The sequence below is a fragment of the Crocuta crocuta genome, unplaced genomic scaffold (assembly GCF_008692635.1).
Source record: "Crocuta crocuta isolate KB4526 unplaced genomic scaffold, BGI_CrCroc_1.0 scaffold172, whole genome shotgun sequence".
Taxonomy (NCBI): Eukaryota; Metazoa; Chordata; class Mammalia; order Carnivora; family Hyaenidae; genus Crocuta; species Crocuta crocuta.
In genome coordinates, this window is record NW_027528872.1 from 7,036,279 (window position 1) to 7,055,252 (window position 18,974).

At 50.9% G+C, this 18,974-nt stretch overlaps 3 protein-coding genes across 7 annotated transcripts in view; 1 reads left to right on the forward strand and 2 right to left on the reverse strand.

The window, feature by feature from the left end:
- Window positions 1–1,537: 1,537 nt before the first annotated feature.
- Window positions 1,538–9,317, reverse strand: FOXRED1 (FAD dependent oxidoreductase domain containing 1). 2 transcript variants are annotated; one of them, XM_077756570.1, is made up of 11 exons: window positions 9,213–9,317; window positions 7,031–7,251; window positions 5,758–5,868; window positions 5,340–5,458; window positions 4,120–4,214; window positions 3,742–3,843; window positions 3,330–3,406; window positions 2,983–3,143; window positions 2,728–2,857; window positions 2,389–2,493; window positions 1,538–2,165 (listed from the first exon to the last, which is right to left on the reverse strand). In XM_077756570.1, the coding sequence occupies exons 1-11, from the start codon at window positions 9,295–9,297 to the stop codon at window positions 1,911–1,913; spliced, it is 1,461 nt and encodes a 486-aa protein (XP_077612696.1). In that variant the 5' UTR covers window positions 9,298–9,317; the 3' UTR covers window positions 1,538–1,910. The 2 variants fall into 2 exon arrangements, with proteins under 2 accessions (XP_077612696.1, XP_077612697.1); XM_077756571.1 differs by lacking the exons at window positions 5,758–5,868; window positions 7,031–7,251; window positions 9,213–9,317 and having other exon boundaries at window positions 4,120–4,210; window positions 5,340–5,423.
- Window positions 9,318–9,585: 268 nt separating this feature from the next.
- Window positions 9,586–15,496, forward strand: SRPRA (SRP receptor subunit alpha). Its single transcript, XM_077756573.1, has 14 exons — window positions 9,586–9,813; window positions 10,442–10,525; window positions 10,797–10,960; window positions 11,137–11,300; window positions 11,517–11,676; window positions 11,807–11,960; window positions 12,187–12,278; window positions 12,384–12,502; window positions 12,639–12,725; window positions 13,016–13,188; window positions 13,277–13,490; window positions 13,880–14,043; window positions 14,131–14,229; window positions 14,397–15,496. The coding sequence occupies exons 1-14, from the start codon at window positions 9,697–9,699 to the stop codon at window positions 14,523–14,525; spliced, it is 1,920 nt and encodes a 639-aa protein (XP_077612699.1). The 5' UTR covers window positions 9,586–9,696; the 3' UTR covers window positions 14,526–15,496.
- Window positions 15,497–15,753: 257 nt separating this feature from the next.
- FAM118B (family with sequence similarity 118 member B) overlaps window positions 15,754–18,974 on the reverse strand; it is a 45,735-nt gene continuing 42,514 nt past the window's right edge. For 3 of the 4 annotated variants that reach the window (XM_077756574.1, XM_077756575.1, XM_077756576.1), the window contains exons 7-8: window positions 16,542–16,601; window positions 15,754–16,281 (exon numbers count right to left, since the gene is read on the reverse strand). In XM_077756574.1, the coding sequence (XP_077612700.1) occupies window positions 16,268–16,281; window positions 16,542–16,601 (74 nt within the window). In that variant the 3' untranslated portion in view covers window positions 15,754–16,267. The remainder of the gene's footprint in view (window positions 16,282–16,541; window positions 16,602–18,974) is intronic. The other variant, XM_077756577.1, reaches the window with a different exon arrangement.

The window sequence follows — 18,974 nt, forward strand, 5'->3', positions numbered from 1 at the left end:
TTCTGAACAACTGTCACCTGGACCCCACCTTCTTCCCAGAACTGCTCTCCCTCGGGTCCCCACCGACCTACTTGGCACTGATCCAGCCAGCGTGCATGTGTGGGTCTCACTGACCCGTTCCTTCTAGGTTCCCGTGATACCTCATGCTCCTGGCTTTTCTCATGCCTCTCTGGCTGCCTCTTCGGCTTCCTCTCCTTTGGTACCTCCCTTAAATGTCAGTGGGGTCCCTCCAGTGTCCCCCGTGGTTCCCTACTGTTCTCCCCTCGTGTTCACATATCCACAGCCGGGACCATCCCCAGCGCCGTGACAATAAACTCAACTCCCGATGAGACAGCTCTACCAGGCACCCTTGACTCAACAGGTCTCAAACTGCCCCACTCATTTTGTCCCCCACACTGCTCCTCCCTGGCACCCCCACCTCTATGATAAGCAAGACATACATTTAGTTATCCAACCCGCAAGCCTGAGAGTCGTGCTTGGCCTGGTTTCTTGTTACTACTGTCGCCTCTTGGATACACAAGCTTCTTGCCATGACAGCAAGGGCCCCGTGGTCTCTGCCATCCGGCCTCCTGCTTTGACGCCATAATCTGTTCTCTACAAGACAGTCAGGGTGATTTTTTCCTAAAAGGAAAATCTGGGGCACCTGGGTGGCTCAGTCAGTTCAGCTGCTGACTCATGGTTTCGGCTCCGATCATGATCTCATGGTTTCTGAGTTGTCAACTCAGAGCCTGCTTGGCATTCTCTCTCTCTCTCTCTCTCTCTCTCTCTCTCTCTCTCTCTCTCTCCCCCCCTCCACTCACGTGCATACTCTCTCTGTCTCAAAATAAAAAAACTCAAAAATAAATAAAAGGAAAATCTGAGCATGTCACTTCCCTACTGAAAGCCCATAGACTACATCCCCACCTGGCCCTTCAGCCCCTGGCCCTGCCCTGCTTCTCACTACCCCTCTTCACCCCGTGGTCTAGCCAGGACATCACTTACAGTCCTGGACTCTTGCTGAGTCCCGGTCCTGGGCATCTGTATACACATTTTCCCCACGGCCTGCGATCCCCACCCCGCCCCCTGGCCCTGCTGCGCCTTCACTTGATTCAACTGCTCATCCTCTAGGTTCAGCTCAGAGGTCAACTTCCCCGGGGAAGCTCCAGGGAGACAGGCTCAGCTGAGAGAAGGTGTCCGTGACCTGTGCTTAGTCCCTGCGCCGCAGGGACTGTGCTCCACCTGCTCTGGGCGGGGCGGCACGCACAGATTAGAACACTCCAGTGGGGATGGGACGGTGGGGACGGAGAGGATGCCCCGCCTGCGGGGCATGTAGCCCTGGGCCTGGCCACGCACTGGAACTGAATAAACGTTGAATAAATGAATGAACCATCCGCTCCCTCTGCAACTGAAGCCCTGCGGGAACTCGGGAAGAGGAGGCCCCAGCTTGCAAACAAGCTGCCTACACCTAGGAAGTGAGAAAGCTGCCGACAGGAGACAGCTGTGCTCCTCCTAGCAAGCAAATGCTGTGAAGTGAAAGGAGAGAGGGCAGAAGGCTGGGTGGAAAGAGTAATCACATTTATTGACTGATGAGTAGGTAAACAATCACTAAATCAGGGCCAGCCACCCTGGAGGGCTCCCTGCCCGGGCTCTGGGGAGCCTGCCCATTGGGGCAGAGGCAATCTTCCTGGCTCGGTTCCAGGGACAAGGCGGTCTTGGACCACGTGCTCAGGTATTCTGCCGGTGGCACTGCCTTGGCGGTGGTCCTGGGGTCTCACCCCCACACTCTCTGTTGGCCTGGGCCTCACCCGGTGGGGACAGGAGAGATGGAGAGCCTGGCCGGGTGCTGGGGCGGAACCCAGCAGTGAGGAGAATGAGAATGGAGGCCACGGGTGGCAGACAGGGTGGCGGGGCCCAGCGAAGAGCTTACGGGCTCAGATGATGTTGTGCTCCTGGACCTTCTCTCCCAAGTAAAAGCGACTGAAGAGGAAGGAGCTCAGGTTGATGGTCTTGAAGTGGCCCTCCAGCACCATCTCCGCCACAGCCCGCCCCACGGCAGGGGCCTGCTGGAGCCCGTGGCCACTGAAGCCCGTGGCAAAGTACATGTTGAGGACCAGTGGGTGGGGACCCACGACGCCATTCTGGTCAAAGGTGTTGTAGTCATAATAGCCAGCCCAGGCGCTCCGAACCTGCGGGCATATGAGACACTGGGGCGTCTGGGAAGGTGCCGACACATGTCACCCTCACCCCTGCTCTGGGACAGATGCAGCCCCCTCTCCCAGACACCGAGGGATCAGTGGGATGGCTCCCTGGACCAAGAGTCCTTAGCAGTTGTGAGGCAGAGGGCATGGGGCAGCGGACAAGCGCTCCAAGGGCACCCAGGTGCTCCAGGCTCCTCCGGCTCCTAGTTACCTTCAGACTTTCAAAAGCCGGGACCCTCTGGGCCAAAGTGGGCCACACCCTGTCCTGGAAGAAATCATGGTCTACCTCCAGGTTCCCTGGGTCCGGTTCCTCCTCCTGCAGTGAGAGGTGGCGACATGGCTTGTGTTGCCTGGGACACAAGGGCTGACGCAGACCTCAATGACCCCTTTACTCGATGCCCTCAGTAGGTGGGGATGGGGAGAAAAGATTCCAGTTCAAACCCAGAGGGGCTGCGACATCAGTGAGAGCGCTGGGCCGTCCACGGAGCCTGCCTCTTCGATGACAGTGGCCTACGTCTCCTGCCCAGCACCCCAACCTCGCCTGGCTTACCTCAGTGGGGCTACAGCCGCCCAGGTAGTTCTGGCCTAATCCTTCTCGGCGGAAATAGGTTCCACTGGGGTCGATAACGAATGGGGTCTCCAGGCCTGGTCCCTGGGGGCAGTGCCACAAGTACACATACCTGCCACAGCCAGCAGCTTAGGAAATGCTGGGAAGAGTGCCCCCCTTCCCGTCGCATCTACCAAACTCTTACGTTGCTTCTTTCCCTCTCTCGCCAACCTCCTCAGATGCCCTGAGGCAAGTCACCTTTTCCTCAGCTCCACAGGTAGCTTGGTGCCCTGCAGGGTGCCGGGTGGCCCCTTCCCGATGCCAGCCAACTCTGCAACCTGGCCGGACCAGGCGCCTGCCGCGTTGATCACGATGGCACATTCCACGGGCTGGTATTCCAGGCTTTGGTCTATCTTCACCTGCAGGCACCAGAGGGGAAGGGGAAGGAGGGCCTGGCCCACACACTGGGCCCCGTGAGAGGTACATTTCTTCCTGAGCCTTACTTTACCCAGACTGGAAGTGGGTAGAGAAAGATCAAAACGACAGTTGTTAATCTTTCCCATGCCTCCACTTTGGTAAGGAAGGTGCACAGGCCGGGAACTTACATGGACTTCGTGAATTCTTTTCAAATTCACTTTCTCCCCACTCGCGGTCTCCACATGGTTAGATGAAGACACGAAACCTGCAGGAAAAAGAAAAGAGGTCCTGAGGCCTGAAGGGGACAAGATTGGGGTTCCGTGGGTTTTGTGAGGAAAGCAGAGCTGGAAGACCGGAGTTTTCCCACAAACAGAAATGGGGGAACTGGCATGAACTTGACCTCACGCGACAGGAGCGGACCGAAACCTTCAAGCACATGAGCTGTGCAAAATCCTACTTAGGAGCTCAGGCCCAGGCCTCAGGGAGAACCCCGTCCCCCCCCAACTCTTGCTTAGCTCTCAAGGGAAGATAAGACCTCCTCTAGGCCTGTGGCCCAGCTGACAGAGGAAAGGAGCAGTGGGCACGGGGCCTTGGACTCACGTGTCACCTCTCCATGGCAGAAAAGGACCCCCATGGACTGGACCTTTCGGCGAAGCCCCTGGAGCAGAGACCAGGGGTCAAACCAACCTTCCTGCTCCATCCCTGTGATAAGAGGACTCATGAGCCGGGATTACCACCCTCCTCTCCTATTGGATTTCCTGCACCCCCAACTCCTCTTTAGGGCTTGTCAGCCAGGGAAAGTCATGTTGACCGAGTGCACCAGAGTCAAATCCTGTGGAAGGACAGACAGCTAGTGGGGTCCGAGGGAGGCTCTGCTGGCCAGGAGGAGACACTGCTCCTCGATGTGGTTACAGGGTGCTGGGACTTCCGACCTGAGGCACCCCTCAACCCCTGATCCCCTCTGCAAGCGGGTTTTACCATAAGATGCCAAAGCCACGCCCTCTGTGTTTATCCAGGGAAATTTGTTCCGAAGCTGCTCAGGAGACATCAGGGAAACTTTGGCTCCTTCCTGCCTGAGAGAAACGCGTGGCTGTATGCATGTGTGTCAGAGGTAAGGCAGGGGGGCGAAGCATGGACCCCAACTCCACAAGGGGGGATTCGGACTCATTCATGTGACTTCTCTGCCCCCAACCCCCCAAGTTCTCCTCCCTGCTGAATGGGTAAAGGCCAAGCCTCCTGGCCACAGGTCTTCAGCATCTGAGCCATCTTTCCTTTCCTATACGCTGGTATCCCTTTGGCCACATTAAACTCCCTATCCCCCCCCTAACTATTCTGTGTCCTTTCACAACAGGGCAGACCACTGTGTTCCCTCTGCTTGTCCCCTTCCCTTCTGTCTGAAATGGCCTTCCCGTCTACCTTCTAGTATGGTCCTGTTCACCAGGGACCATATCTCCTATGGGACTGTCCCCGAAAGGAGCAACGCAGATCCTAAAACAACACACTCGCATGCCAGACTGCCTGGTTCAAATCCCAGTGTCACCACTTGCTAGCTACCTCATGCCTTACTTTACCCACATGTGAAATGGGGATGTTTTGGTCACTAAATGAATAAATGCCGCATCTGGGACATTACCCGATGTCCCTAGTGAGACCTGCAAGGCTATTTGTTAAAGACACATGCTCCTGACTGATTGTTCACGAGACTCACTCAGGAGAGGGCGCGCCCAAACCAGCCTGCACCTGAGTCACACTGATTCGTTTCTGTTTTCACCTATATCTTGTCTCTGGCTGCTTCTGTTTCAACTACAAAGCTGAATGATGGCAGCATTCATATGGCCCCCAAAGCCTAAAATGTGTGCTATCTGGCTCTTGCAGGAAAAGTCTGCAGACTTCTGGGCCCTTCCCTAGAGGCTCTGGCTGATTAGGCCTAGGATTTCCCAGGTGGGTCCTGTGATCCGGCTGGTTTAGGAATCACTGCAGCAGTATGCTGTCCGTATCCATGTTCGAGCAATGAGCACAGGGTTCTGGAGGTCTGCGTGTGTCTGTGCTTCCTGACAGACGGAGCTCCTCCACAGCAGTGACCTGTCTCGTTGACCCCCACCCCCACCCCACACCGGGTCTCTGTTCCTAACGTGGTGTGGGCACTGGCGGCGTGCTTGCAGCTGAGGAGCAGCGGGGTGGTCACACCAGGCACCCACCTCTGCACCTTCACGTTGTTCTCCATGATGGCAGCCCCCTTTTCTGAAGCCAGCAAGAGATAGCCCGACGGGTTGAACTGGATGTCCAGGGGAGGGTCATCAACTACGGCCAAGTACTCCTGGGGTGTGTGTGTGTGTGTGTGTGTGTGTGTGTGTGTGTGTGTAGAGAAAAAAAAAAAGTTCCTTAGAGAATCTGATTTAAAGGAGGAGGGAGAGCTTTCCTGGCCTCCTCACCACCAGCTCCCAGGGCTCAAAGAAGCCCCACTCTGGATGCCACCAGTGGGGAGAAAACTGGTGGTTCCAATTCCTAGTGGCCCCAACTGCTTCTGCTCCCTGATCCCCCTGGCCAGCTGGGCTGCCCCTCTCTCTGGGCTAAAGAATGCTCACCACCCCAGGCCCCAAATCTCTTTGCACATACGTTGATGTTCCGTAGGAAGTCAATTGAAAAGAGGGAGAGCTGGACGTTCTCAGGCACCGAGAACTGCTGACGAATCCCGCCCACGGAAAGCACAGTGGAGGCCCGGGAATACTGTGGAAAAACCAAAGTAGCTGAGGGAGGTCAGTACTCAGTCACACGGGAGCAGAATACTGGTACGGAAGAACCTACGGGTTATGGGGAGTCCCACTTGGCACGTTTATAATCTAAGAGGAGTTGAGGTGGATAAGCCCATATGCAAGTCCACCAACACCCAAAGAGAAAAACGATTATTAAAATTCTTCTTAGCAGATGTGCAAACAAGAGAGAGCCAGTTATCCAAAAGGGCTGGGCACTGGGGCACAAAAATGGTCATGGCCTGCAAGTCCAAGGGTGGGAGAGTAACACTTCATCTACTGATTGGAAAACAAGAGGGAGGGGCGCCTGGGTGGCTCAGTCGGTTAAGCGTCGACTTTGACTCAGGTCAGATCTCACGGTTCGTGGGTTCGAGCCCTGCGTTGGGCTCTGTGCTGACAGCTCAGAGCCTGGAGCCTGTTTCAGATTCTGTGTCTCCCTCTTTCTCTGCCCCTCCCCCACTCATACTCTGTCTCTCTCTCTGTCTCAAAAATAAACTATATGGGGCGCTTGGGTGGCTCAGTCAGGCGTCCAACTTCAGCCCAGGTCATGATCTCACGGTTCATGGGTTCTAGCCCTGCATCGGGATCTGTGCTGACAGCTAGTTCAGAGCCTGGAGCCTGCTTCAGATTCTGTGTCTCCCTCTCTCTCTGACCCTCCCCTGCTCATGCTGTCTCTATCTCTCTCTCAAAAATAAATAAAATATTTTTTAAAAAAATATAAAAAAATTAAAAAAAAAAAAAAAAAGGAAAACAAGAGGGATACGACCAAACTAGTAAGATCTGTGGCAAACTCTTAACGGCTGATATCGGAACATCTAAAGTGCAAAAGCCCAGAAATAATGGAACTTGGAAGCTGGAGGGGAAAGCCGTTTGTTTTGATTACAGTGGGAATGCAGGGCGCCTATGGGCGTCCAAAAGATCCGACATTGTGGAATGTACTTTTAAAAGCAACAACTTTACGGCCAAAGTCTCTAACTTGAGGGAAGAACCTGGGACTATTTCTCAACAAGAGTCAAAGTACAGTCCCTGCCCTTTAGACCTCCAAAGATTGAAGTCTTTCCTCCCTCCCCCTCCCGTTGCCCCTTAATAAAATATGAGTCCATGCCCCAGTCATGATGCCACCCTACCCCACACCTCACCGTGTGGTCCCGTTCCACCACCAGCACCCGAATGGCACCTCGTGGCTTCTCCAACTTCTTCAGCCAATAGGCCACGGACAGGCCAAGCACCCCACCCCCCACGATCACCACATCCGCGCGCTCAGGGGGCAGGTAGCTGGTGTCGTACAGTGGATCCCAGGTCCCGCCGGGCAGGATTGACTGGATCTTCTTCTTAATCTCGGACACCTTTCCATCCCAGTCTATGGGACACAGTTATAGTCAGAGGGCCATACATTTTCTTTGCAGGTGGTAGGGGGTTAGAGGGTGGGCACAGGAAAAGATTTGCTAAACAGAAGTGGACACTGAGCTGGCTGTTCCCATGGCCATCCCTTCTCGTAAGGTCAGCCCGCAACCAGCAGTATTCCATGGCTTCACTACGTGGTCTATGTGCCATTAGGCTCTCTCCACTTGTCACACGGCATGCCCAGCACTACAAGACTCAACTTGTCAAAATGAACCCTCCATACTCTCTCCCTAGGCCAGGTAACTTGTGCATGTTTATCTCCTGTGCAGACTGCTCTTTCCCCTGAGTCTGGCGCTCATATTCAGCTGCATTGTCCTTTCCTCTTGGATGTTCCAGGCTCCTAGACCAATAGGTCCCGGCAAAGCCCAAGCTGTAGTGTCCTCTGAAGCACAATACCTCTGAGTGGCATCTCATCCTGGACATCCATTACCACCAGCAAAGCTACATTCATGTCCCATCTATTGTCAAGTCCAGATGTCTTCGCCTCCTAAAGAGCTCTCCAACCTGTCCCCCTTCTTCCCCATCTCTGCCACCACCACCTTAGCCCGAACTACCATGATCTCTCACCTAGACTAATGCAAAAGCTTTACTGTTCCCACTAATTCCCCTTACCGCCAGACCCTTCTGTGTCATAGCTAGAATATTTTCTAAGCACAATAATTTAATCACATATTCTCCCCCTGCTTAAAACCTTCTGATGGCTTTCCATTACTCTAAGAATACAAGCCCAATATCTTCAACATGGCCTATGAGGCACGGCACAATCTGGCTCTGGTTTATCTTCTTCTCTCCTCACTCCCCGACTCCAGCCCCTTCGACACCTTGACGATGCCTTATTTCTTCCCACCGCAGGGAATCTACACAGGTGTTCTCTCTGCTTTGAAACCGTGTCCACTTCTTTGCCTGGTTAACTCCTTGCTTCTTTTTGCTTTCAGCTATTATTTTCCTGATATCATAATCCTTTCCTGACTCTGTGGACTGTCAGAATCTCCTGTCACGCGGTCTCATTAGTTCATGCAACACAATTGCCATTTTGAGTTTATGTGTGATTGTTTCACATGGTACTAAGCCTGCCTTCTTTCCCAGTCAGTCTTCAGCCTAGCACAGAACCTGCTACATAGTCAGTGCCTCGTATCAGTGAATCCTTTCGTCTTTCACGCCTAACTTACAAATCTCTAAGTCTTCTCACCGACTCCAGTACAAAGTTCAAACTCTTCTCGGCAATGCTAAAATCTTTCTTTGATCTAGGCTTACCTTACTTCTCCACACTACCATTGCCTCTTTCTGCACAAACTCTGTACCTACGTGGCTTTTGCTAGCTCCCTGAACAAAACCAATGCTTCTAATTTTCGCTAGGTTCCCAGAACCTGAAACACACACCTTCCTTGAGCCAGTAAACAATATCCCTCAAGGCTGATCCCAGTTCTCATCTGCTCACTGTACTTCTCCAATTACACTAGCTTCGGGGACCGGCAGCGCAGGGCATTTGTCCAAGTTGGATTCTATCCGGTCTTGAACCAGTCTATTGAGGTTTTCCGCCTCCAGCAGCACTCCAAGCACCTCCAGGACGCATACTGAATCAATCCTCTTTCTCTTCTTCCCTCCTTAACAGCCACACACTAAGCACAGCATCCTGCACGCGAGCAGGGCTTAACGCACAGCTCTGTAACCAATCAACCTGGCTCTCTGTTATGCTGGTGGTAAACTGAGGCGTAGAACGATCTGGGATTTGTGGCCTGAGAGGGGCATCCTGGGATGCCCAGGCTTTACAAGCTCCGGCAGGCAAGCTTATCTCCTTCTCCCAGCCAACCCACTGTCTTTATTTACATCGTGGGCCGGGTCCTGACCTGAAGGTCACACAGCTGGAGATTGGGGCCACCCAAGAACCATGATACCCTCCGCGGCCCTCCACTTTACCCAGAGTAGAGCCTCCTCTGTGTGTGCCGAGACCCCGGCCCAAGGGGCCTCGGCCCAAGCCGAGAAGCAACGCCCTGCGAAGCATGGCCACTCTGCGCCCCAGCCCTCTGAGAGACCCCCACCCCTACTCCCTACGCAAGCCCCCGCCCTGTCGTCACTTCTCCGCGCCGCAGGCCGTTCAGACGAGCGCGCCCATTGGCCAGCGGGCCCTGAGGGCCCCGCCCCTCGGCGCTGTAGGCCGTCCTCTCCGAGAGCCCCGCCCAGGCCCGCCCCCACCCGCCATTGGCGATCCTGGTGCCTGCGTCAGTGTTGGGCGCCCTCGGGCAGAGGCGGAGAAAGAACACGGCAGCTCGGAGCGGAAGTGCGGCTGAACCGGTTTCCGGGGCCGCTGGTGTGACGTGTCCCGCGCCTGGCGCAGCAGGAAGCGGCGGCGATCGCGGCCTGAGTTCCCGGCGCCGGCCCCGGCTCCTTTCCCGCTGCCGCCATGCTCGACTTCTTCACCATTTTCTCCAAAGGCGGGCTTGTGCTCTGGTGCTTCCAGGGCGTGAGCGACTCATGCACCGGGCCCGTTAATGCGTTGATTCGTTCTGTGCTGCTGCAGGTATCGCCCCCGCGGGATCAGAACTCTGGGCTCGGCCCCCTGACCCGACCCATAGCCCCTTCAGCTGATCCCAGGCCTCCCTCCCACCTTCTCCGCTCATCCCAAAGTGGCCAGTGACTCGTTGCCAGGACTCCGCTTCTCTCTCCCGCTCCCCTGGGACCGCCTCGCAACTTTGCGACGCCCCCTCCCCCTCCCTTTCTGGGACTCTAGCCGAATCCCGGCGCCTCTTGAGATTTCCTAGTTCCCTCCATTGACCCCCTAGCAGCTTGATTTTCTGTTGTGTCGAAGGCCGGGTGCCGGTGAGATGATGAAAAACCGCCTTTAAAAAGCTGTAAATAGCGTATCGCTGCTAGTAAATCTGATTGTGTGATTACGTCTCTTCTGGCTCCCACGTGTCTTGCCTTCCCTGTAACCTCTTTTTACCTTAGCCGTCCCCTACCCCCCAACTTGGCAGCTCCTTTTCTCCCTGATGGGATGCTAAACAGCGATGCCCCAGCATCCTCGTCCTGGGGACAGGTTTGACTTTGAGGGAAGTGTCCGGTTCTTTCCCATAGGTAGTCCTTGAGGGGCCCAAGTCTGGGTTTTCTGGGTAGTACGAACTCTACCTTTTTTTTTTTTTTCTTTCCAGGAAAGGGGAGGTAACAACTCCTTCACCCATGAGGCACTCACACTCAAGTACAAATTGGACAACCAGTTTGAGCTGGTGTTTGTGGTAAGTGCGGGTATTTTAGAAGGCTAACGATTACACTTTCACCACAGTCCCCATTAAGAGAACCTTCATTAACTGTGTCCAGTGTATTCGGTGCAGTAACTGAGAAGACAGAAGGTGGAGGGGGAAAGGGAAGATGTTCCTGAGCCCAGGCACAGACCTTGGCTGCCCCTCAGGTCAGGGAAACCTGCCAGGCCACTGAGCTAGTCTCTGGAGGCCTTGGGTGAGTTGGCTTGTAAGCAGATCTGTTGGCTCTGTTTCTCTCCCTGAACAGGTTGGTTTCCAGAAGATCCTAACACTGACGTATGTAGACAAATTGATAGATGATGTGCACCGGCTGTTTCGGGACAAGTACCGTACAGAGATCCAGCAGCAAAGTGCTTTGAGTCTATTGAATGGCACTTTTGATTTCCAAGATGACTTCCTGCGGCTTCTTCGGTGAGAGGCCTCCCCTCTGCACAATTGATTTCCATGACCTGATGTGCTCCCTTCCTTCCTGAGGGCGGGTGAAGGGTAGTGAATAGTTTATCAAAACACAATTTGCTGCCCAGTTCCAACGGACCTCTTGGTGTGAGGGTCCTTTCTCTGGACTTTGATCATTCTCTTCTTTCTAGTGAAGCAGAGGAGACCAGTAAGATCCGTGCTCCCACAACCATGAAGAAATTTGAAGATTCCGAAAAGGCCAAGAAACCTGTGAGGTCCATGATTGAGACACGGGGTGAAAAACCCAAGGAAAAAGCAAAGAACAGCAAAAAAAACAAGGGGGCCAAGAAGGAGAGTGAGTTTGAGCTCTTTGGACACGGCAGGACTGAAAATGTTCTGTCTTTCCCTTTGTCGTTGCTTATCCTCCTTGCTCAGATGCCCATCACCTGATCATCCCCAGTCCTTGCAAGCCCCAAGATGTTTGTTCCTTAGCTTCCTCTTAAGGATTTGGAAGACTGTTTCCCGTTGTAGAAATTTGGTTGTTTTTCTCCAGTGAGTTTTGTCCTAACAGGTTCTGACGGCCCTTTGGTTACCAACAAAGCAGTCCCTGCTGAAAAGTCAGGTCTCCCAGTGGGGCCAGAGAATGGGGTAGAACTTTCCAAAGAGGAGCTGATCCGCAGGAAGCGAGAGGAATTCATTCAGAAGCACGGGAGAGGTATGGAGAAGTCCAGGTGAGCATTCTGTCACCACAGATGTTGTTATCTAGCCACATTGGGGGCAAGGGAGCTCTTCTCCCTGGCTCTTGGGTGGATGTTTCTTCTCCCACCTAACCATAACCCTTTGTGCTATAATCCTTTGCAGCAAGTCTATGAAATCAGATGCTCCAAAGGAGAAGGGTAAAAAAGCACCCCGGGTATGGGCACTAGGTGGCTGTGCTAACAAGGAAGTCTTGGATTATAGCACCCCCACCACCAACGGAGCCCCTGAGGTTGCTCCACCTGAGGACATCAACTTGGTAAGAGGCAACAGGGGCCAGTGAGGGTTGCCATTAATAAGCAATGGGGAAGAGGTAGAGACTAGGAGGGTAGTACCTATGGTTGCTTTGAGTGAAGGAGTGGGTTACATTTGGAGTTTTCCAAATCAGAGACCGAACACCGAGAACAGGGTAAATCCCAGGCTTCTTTCCCTTCAGCCCTTGAGAGTTCCTGGTCCCATCTTCTTCCTTCTCCTGTACCCTCCAGATTCGAGGCAGCGGGCCTGGGGGACAGCTCCAGGATCTGGACTGTAGCAGCTCAGATGATGAAGGGGCCGCTCAAAACGCCACCAAGCCTAGGTAGGGGAGTTGCAGCTGGTGGGTGGGATGTGCGGCTCCAGAACAGATGAAACTTGACTCCTGTCCACTGGCTTTGTATGAATCCGTGATTTCCTGTGCCTGCAGTGCGACCAAGGGAACTCTGGGTGGCATGTTTGGGATGCTGAAGGGCCTTGTGGGGTCCAAGAGCTTGAGTCGGGCGGACATGGAATCCGTGCTGGACAAGATGCGTGACCATCTCATTGGTAAGTTCTGAGGAACAGGTGGACTTGTGTGTACGAGGCAGGGATGGCGGAGAGTAGAACCACCAAGAAATCTCGGCTGTACCGTGGGTTGTTTACTAGGGGCGTGGCACTCACACATCCGTCCCTGTCTCTCCAGCTAAGAATGTGGCAGCAGACATTGCAGTCCAGCTCTGTGAATCTGTGGCCAACAAGTTGGAAGGGAAGGTGATGGGGACATTCAGCAGTAAGTATCTCCCTAAACCACAGAGTGCTCAGGGCATTATGCTTCCTAGGAGGTGAAGAGCATTGCTCTCCATTCTTGCTAAGTGTGTGGCTTCTGGCAAACTCCTTCACCTCTAACCGTCTTCTGCGGAACTTAGACTTAACACAACTCCATGAGTTAACACTTGTAAAGTGCTTGGAACATGACCACCTGTGGTGTGGATTCCTGGGACAAGGTCCTAGCTCCGTTAGGTGCTGGTTGTCCTTGGAGTACGTTCCTTGGGTTTCATAGACCCATCTTCCCCTTTGCAGCGGTGACTTCCACAGTGAAGCAGGCCCTGCAGGAGTCCCTGGTGCAGATTCTGCAGCCACAGCGTCGTGTTGACATGCTGCGGGATATCATGGATGCCCAGCGCCATCAGCGCCCTTATGTTGTCACCTTCTGCGGTGTCAATGGAGTGGGGAAGTCTACTAATCTTGCCAAGGTCCGTGCAGCTCCCCATTCTCTTCACTCCACGTCTTAACTCTTGTTCTAGGTGACTGGTTTCTTTGTTTTTTTTTTCTTTTGCACAGATTTCTTTCTGGCTATTAGAGAATGGCTTCAGTGTCCTCATTGCTGCCTGTGACACATTTCGTGCCGGGGCTGTGGAGCAGCTGCGTACGCACACCCGGCGTCTGAGTGCCCTGCACCCCCCAGAGAGTCACGGTGGCCGCACTATGGTGCAGTTGTTTGAAAAAGGCTATGGCAAGGACGCTGCCGGAATTGCTATGGAAGCTATTGCGTTTGGTACGGCGCAGAGAAAGTGGGGGAGCTTGTGTGGGCCCCATCGCTCCTTGGGTTTCCTTGGGATTGGCAGAGAGTCAGGGTTACCCTCCTACCAACTTACTGCTCGATGATGAGTCAGGACTGGGAACTTGCAGTGCTCTGTTTTGGGTAACAGGAGGCAAAACTGCAGGCAAAACTAATAATTCCCACCAAAGAAACCTCTGGTCTTCTGTTGCCATCTTTTCCTGAATGTTCTTGACTGCCAAAAACAGAATAATTTTTTGCTAATAGAACCTTAAACACATAGGCTTTTAATACAGCTGGGTTATGACTTCTTGAGAGAAAGCTGGGAATGAGCAGGACATTCCAGACATTTTCAGTTGACCACTTTTTTTTTTTCCTCTTTCTAGCACGTAACCAGGGCTTTGATGTGGTGCTGGTGGACACAGCTGGCCGCATGCAAGACAATGCCCCTCTGATGACTGCCCTGGCTAAGCTCATTACTGTCAACACACCCGACTTGGTGCTGTTTGTGGGGGAGGCCTTAGTAGGCAATGAGGCCGTGGACCAACTGGTGAGGGCTAGGGCCTAGTTCTTTCCCCAGCCTTATCTTTGGACAGTTGGGTACTTCTTATGCTTGTATCATGTTTCTCCCTCACAGGTCAAGTTCAACAGAGCCTTGGCTGACCATTCTATGGCTCAAACACCTCGGCTCATTGATGGCATCGTCCTTACCAAATTTGATACCATTGATGACAAGGTAAATATGGATGATACAGAATAGAGTGAGAGAAATGGAGGCAGGAAGGGCAGCCTTTACGAGGGAACTGATGCTGTAAGGATATGTTGTTGGCTCAAAAGATTCCTATTACTGAGGGGATAGAAAGTGGCCTTGAGTTGACTGGGTATCCCCTTTCTCCCCTTCAGGTGGGAGCTGCTATTTCTATGACCTACATCACAAGCAAACCCATCGTCTTTGTGGGCACTGGCCAGACCTACTGTGACCTACGCAGTCTCAACGCTAAGGCTGTGGTGGCTGCCCTCATGAAGGCTTAACATGGCCCTTGCCGAAAACCAAATCACTGCTTCCCCCCAAAGTCCCCCTGCATCAAGAATGTGCTTTAGAGTATGTGAGTGACTTCTCTTCAGTGTAGTACAGAGGCAGGGTGAAGGGAGCTCCAGGGGCTGTGGCTCCCCCTGCCCCACTCCTTGGCAGCCCAGCTTCTACCTGCGAGGAGGGCCTAATCATGTTACAGTCACTGCCCATCACCCCCTTCCCTGACAGCCCCCACCGCTCCCCCAGGCAGTCCCTTCCCATCACTCTGCCTACACTCAGTCTCACTACAGCTCTGGCCAGCAGCTGGCAGATCCAACATCAGAGCTTCGCTAATTCGCACGGTCACAGGGATGTCTGAGCACAATGAACAGTCTGAAGTCCCAGCTTGAATAGGTTAAGAGACTTCCAGAGCCAGCTCTGGGTTCTCCCTTGGATACACAGCTTCAGGTCCCTGGGGCCAAGATGATATCCACCACACTGTGGCAGAGTATGGCCTGTTCTTAATTGCTGCTAATTCCGATGATGACCCCCACCCCCATTGTTTCCTCAAAGCATCAGCCAAGGCCAGAGTGATTTATTACATATGAACAAAAGGAGTTCCCGCTTCTCAAAATTAAAGGGAGCTGAGCTGCAGTGTTGCATCAGGCTTCTCAGCCTTCCAACTCTTCCCTGCTCCCAAAATCCAGATGTAAGCTTTGCATGTTCCCCTTCCTGGGAGAAAACCATCAGAAGGGTAGATGAGTTGCCCCTTGCCCCGACCCTACTCTTCACTTGAGCAAATCCTGCCTTTTCCTCTTCCTCTCTACAGTGCCTGGTAGACAAGTGCTACATTGAAGAATACAAACCTCTTGTTAAGACTTGTCCTGTAGCTTGGTATTACAGATGTGCTATTAGTGCAATAAGGTGAAGGCTGTCTGCCCAGAGAAATACATAATTTATATAAGAAAATAAATTTCATAAATAAATTGCCTTTTATGTCTTGGAATTCTTTTATATAGGATTCAAATCTAAGATCCCACATCATGCTAACTATGGTTCTAGGCCTTATGGTACAAAGGGAAACAGAGCAAGAAGTGGTAATGAATGGTTGTCCAGAGAACAAGCTCACCCACCTCAATGTGAAAGAACAGCACTTTTAAATTAAGGTGCAAAAACTAGGCTCCTCTAGTGCCTTTGCAGGTTTGTTTTCTAAAGGGACTCTAAAAGTAGAGCCAGGGCCCTGGGAAGTAAATGAACAAGCTTTTAATACAGCTCAGTTATGTAAAATACTGTACACTGTAAAAGGTCTAGAAAACTAGAGCTTCAAGTCATGTTTTAAAAAAGCTATTAAGCTTAATTGAAAAACCAAGTATAGAGTACAAAACTGCAACAAGGGCCGTGACGGTCCCGCGGCATCCAGATCCCAAGTCCTTCATGCAGGGCTGTAGCCAGTCAGTGGAGGTGTCACACTGATCTGCTGTGTGGACACAGGCATGTCCACCCAGGGGTGGGGGAGCTGCATTGGATCCCATTGTCACTGGGGGATTCTTGAACTGGAATAGGCCGCAGAAGATCAAGAACCAGTGGGCATGAAGGATTGAGGTGAAACACCCCCTATCCCCAACTCTACCCCCAACCTTCAACCGCTGGGTTTTGGTACTTCCACAGAGCTGTGTTGGGTTGTTTGTACGTTTACTTGTTAAATACTCTCCACAGTCGGGCCTGATGGTTTGGTCTAGTGGTGATGATCTCTCTAGCCCTCTCATGTCCTACAGTCTGTGGAAAGAAAGAAAAGAGAATAAAATGAAGTCTCATAAAACATATATACATCTGAAGCTGCAGATATTTAAGTCAAGCTTAACCCGCCACAAGACAAGGCATCACAGATACTAGGAATCTTGTGATAGACTGGACAGGAAAATACAGAATCCCTAACAGGCAGGAGAGGTGAATCATTCTCCAAGGTCTTAACCAAACCCCAGGGAGACATTTTCTGCCAACAAAACTGACAAACAATAGACCAGGAAATAGTATACCTCTTATTTCACTGTGTGCTGTAGACGAGCCATTGAGCTGACCTTCTCTCACCATCCCTGCTAAACAGAATGCACATTAGAATCAGATGTTAGACTGGGAAGCCAAAACATTATTTTTTAGACAGCATGTGAATGGGAGATGGGGCAAAGGAAGGGAGAGAGAGAATCCCAAGGAGGCTCCATAAGTGTGGAGCCCAACGCGGGGCTGGAGCCAATGACCCTGGGATCACGACCTGAGCCCAAATCAAGAGTCAGACACTCAAGTGACTGAACCACCCAGACACCCCAACTCAATGGAATGAAAACCAAGCAACCAAAGGGTAATAAAATCACAGGGTCTAATAAGAATGGCATTATTTAGTAATGAATACATCACAGAAGAAGATAAGGAGGTGGAGAGAATGAACTGGATTAGTCTTCAGACTATATTAAATAACGGACACGGTAAGTCTGTGCTAACACTGGTTGTAAACAAAACATTAAACGGGCAGAGTGTGCCTGTTGTCCCTAGCTCCTCAAAAAGGCCAAGCTGAGGTAAAAATCCAGGGATGGAGATGGGGAGCAGCATGCAAGTGAGCAATCTCAACCAAGTAGATGAGTGAAAAGCAGCAGATGCTCTGACAACACAAAATGAGTTAATTTTGAGCTGTCCAATATGGTGCTGTTGGCCACACGTGGCTATACAGTCTTATGTTAGAAATTCTGTTCCTTAGTCACACTAACCACATTTCAAATGCTCAACAGCCACATGAGGCATTTGGTTACGCTACTGGACAGAGAAGATAATAGAATATTTCTATCACTGCAGAAAGTTCTATGGGACAGCCCTGAGACAGATAATAGGGTAGGAAAAAGTTTAAAACTGAACACATGGAAAAAAACACTAATCAGAATTATGACCATTTAGAGTACAGATAAATAAAAGATAGCACTCATACTATAAATTAGTGTTGATATTCCTCTATCTTAAAAAGAACTTTTAGCAGGATGCCTGGGTGCTCAGTTAAGTGTTCAACTCTTGATATCGGCTCAGGTCATGATCCCAGGATCGTGGGATCGAGACCCATGTCGGGCTCCATGCTGAGCGCTCTCTCTCTCTCTCTGTCTCTGTCTCTGTCTGTCTCTGTCTCCCTCTGTCCTCCCTTCCTTGTGTAAAAATTAAAAAATAAATAAATAAATAACGTTAGCAAAAGTTACCGACGATTAAAATACTCATTCCTTTGACTAGTGATTATACTATGAACCCATCCTAAGGATATTACTGGCAAAAGGAAAAACTACATAAAGATGAAGATATAAATCATCACAACAATACTTAAAATAGAAAAAACTAGAAGATTGCTAACATAGGGGACAAATAAGGTAAATTAACACCCCCACTGGATTATGACACAGCCATTAAAAATAGTGGTTATGAAAACTAGCCATGTGGGAAAATGTAGATGTACCACTGAATAAAAAATGTACCAAGACTACGTATACTTTGTTTACAACTATGACAAAATGTACAGGGAAAATTGCTAATTAGAAATATACCAAAATAACTGCTTGTATTATGATAATGAATTATAAAATTATTTTTCCTTTCCCCATTACTTGATTTTTCTGAAATAAATGTACTAGGTCCTACAGAATCATTTGAATCCAAGTAACTTTCACTATGCAAAAGCAAGTACAGTACAATGCCAGGAATACAGCAAATGTTCAATGTTAACAGCAAAAGACCTCTTACTAGGATGTATCTGTAAAAACTCAAATTATAACCAAGGATGGAAGATAAGCTTGACTGGTCTCAAAATGAAATCATGTTTTTAACCTAAAACTACTCGGCTAGATTTCAAATCACAAACTCAGCTGACCACTCGAATAAAGCCCCCTGGCAATACTGAAAATCCTTCATTTTTAAAAGTTCAGAATACCCAACTGAGTGATCATTTTGGGGAAAGCCGCTTTGGGAGGAAGCCCTCGCAGCTAATAGAATTTGTGCCACTCTACATACTTCTGATGATTTTTGTCAAGGAACAATTTTGTTTAACAGAACAGGTGACCAGGGGGATTTTGTTATTGTTTTTTAACTTTAGCATCATCCCTGGGTAGAAGATCTCAAAATGCAGATCAACAGAAATATGCAGAGCTTGGGTAGGTACCTCTTGTTCAATTCCAACAGAATATGCTCTGTGGAAAAGCCTACTGCAAAGTCCTAAATGTGGGCCAACAACAGGAGAGTCTGAAACACGGCAGGACAGCAGAAAACGCATCCCCAAGAATGAATAGCAAATTGTTTTCACAAAAGAGACAAACCCAATGGTTTGTCTTTTGAAAGGCCTTTCTAAAAACCATAAAAAATCCTACAAAAGAACACAGCCAGTAACTTCTTTGACACTGGCCATAGCAACTTCTTTCTATGTAGGTCTCCTGAGGCAAGGGAAACAA

Bases quoted from the DNA above. Each gene is read 5' to 3' on its own strand.
- FOXRED1 (XM_077756570.1), bottom strand. From the start codon at position 9,297: ATGCTTCGCAGGGCGTTGCTTCTCGGCTTGGGCCGAGGCCCCTTGGGC. The intron at 4,215-5,339 runs GTGGGTGCCTGG...CGTTTCTCTCAG, and splicing joins AACAACGTGAAGGTGCAGAG to GCAGGAAGGAGCCAAAGTTT. The intron at 2,166-2,388 runs GTAACTAGGAGC...ATATGCCCGCAG, and splicing joins CGGCTTTTGAAAGTCTGAAG to GTTCGGAGCGCCTGGGCTGG.
- SRPRA (XM_077756573.1), top strand. From the start codon at position 9,697: ATGCTCGACTTCTTCACCATTTTCTCCAAAGGCGGGCTTGTGCTCTGG. The intron at 13,491-13,879 runs GTACGGCGCAGA...TCCTCTTTCTAG, and splicing joins TATGGAAGCTATTGCGTTTG to CACGTAACCAGGGCTTTGAT. The intron at 14,044-14,130 runs GTGAGGGCTAGG...TCTCCCTCACAG, and splicing joins ATGAGGCCGTGGACCAACTG to GTCAAGTTCAACAGAGCCTT.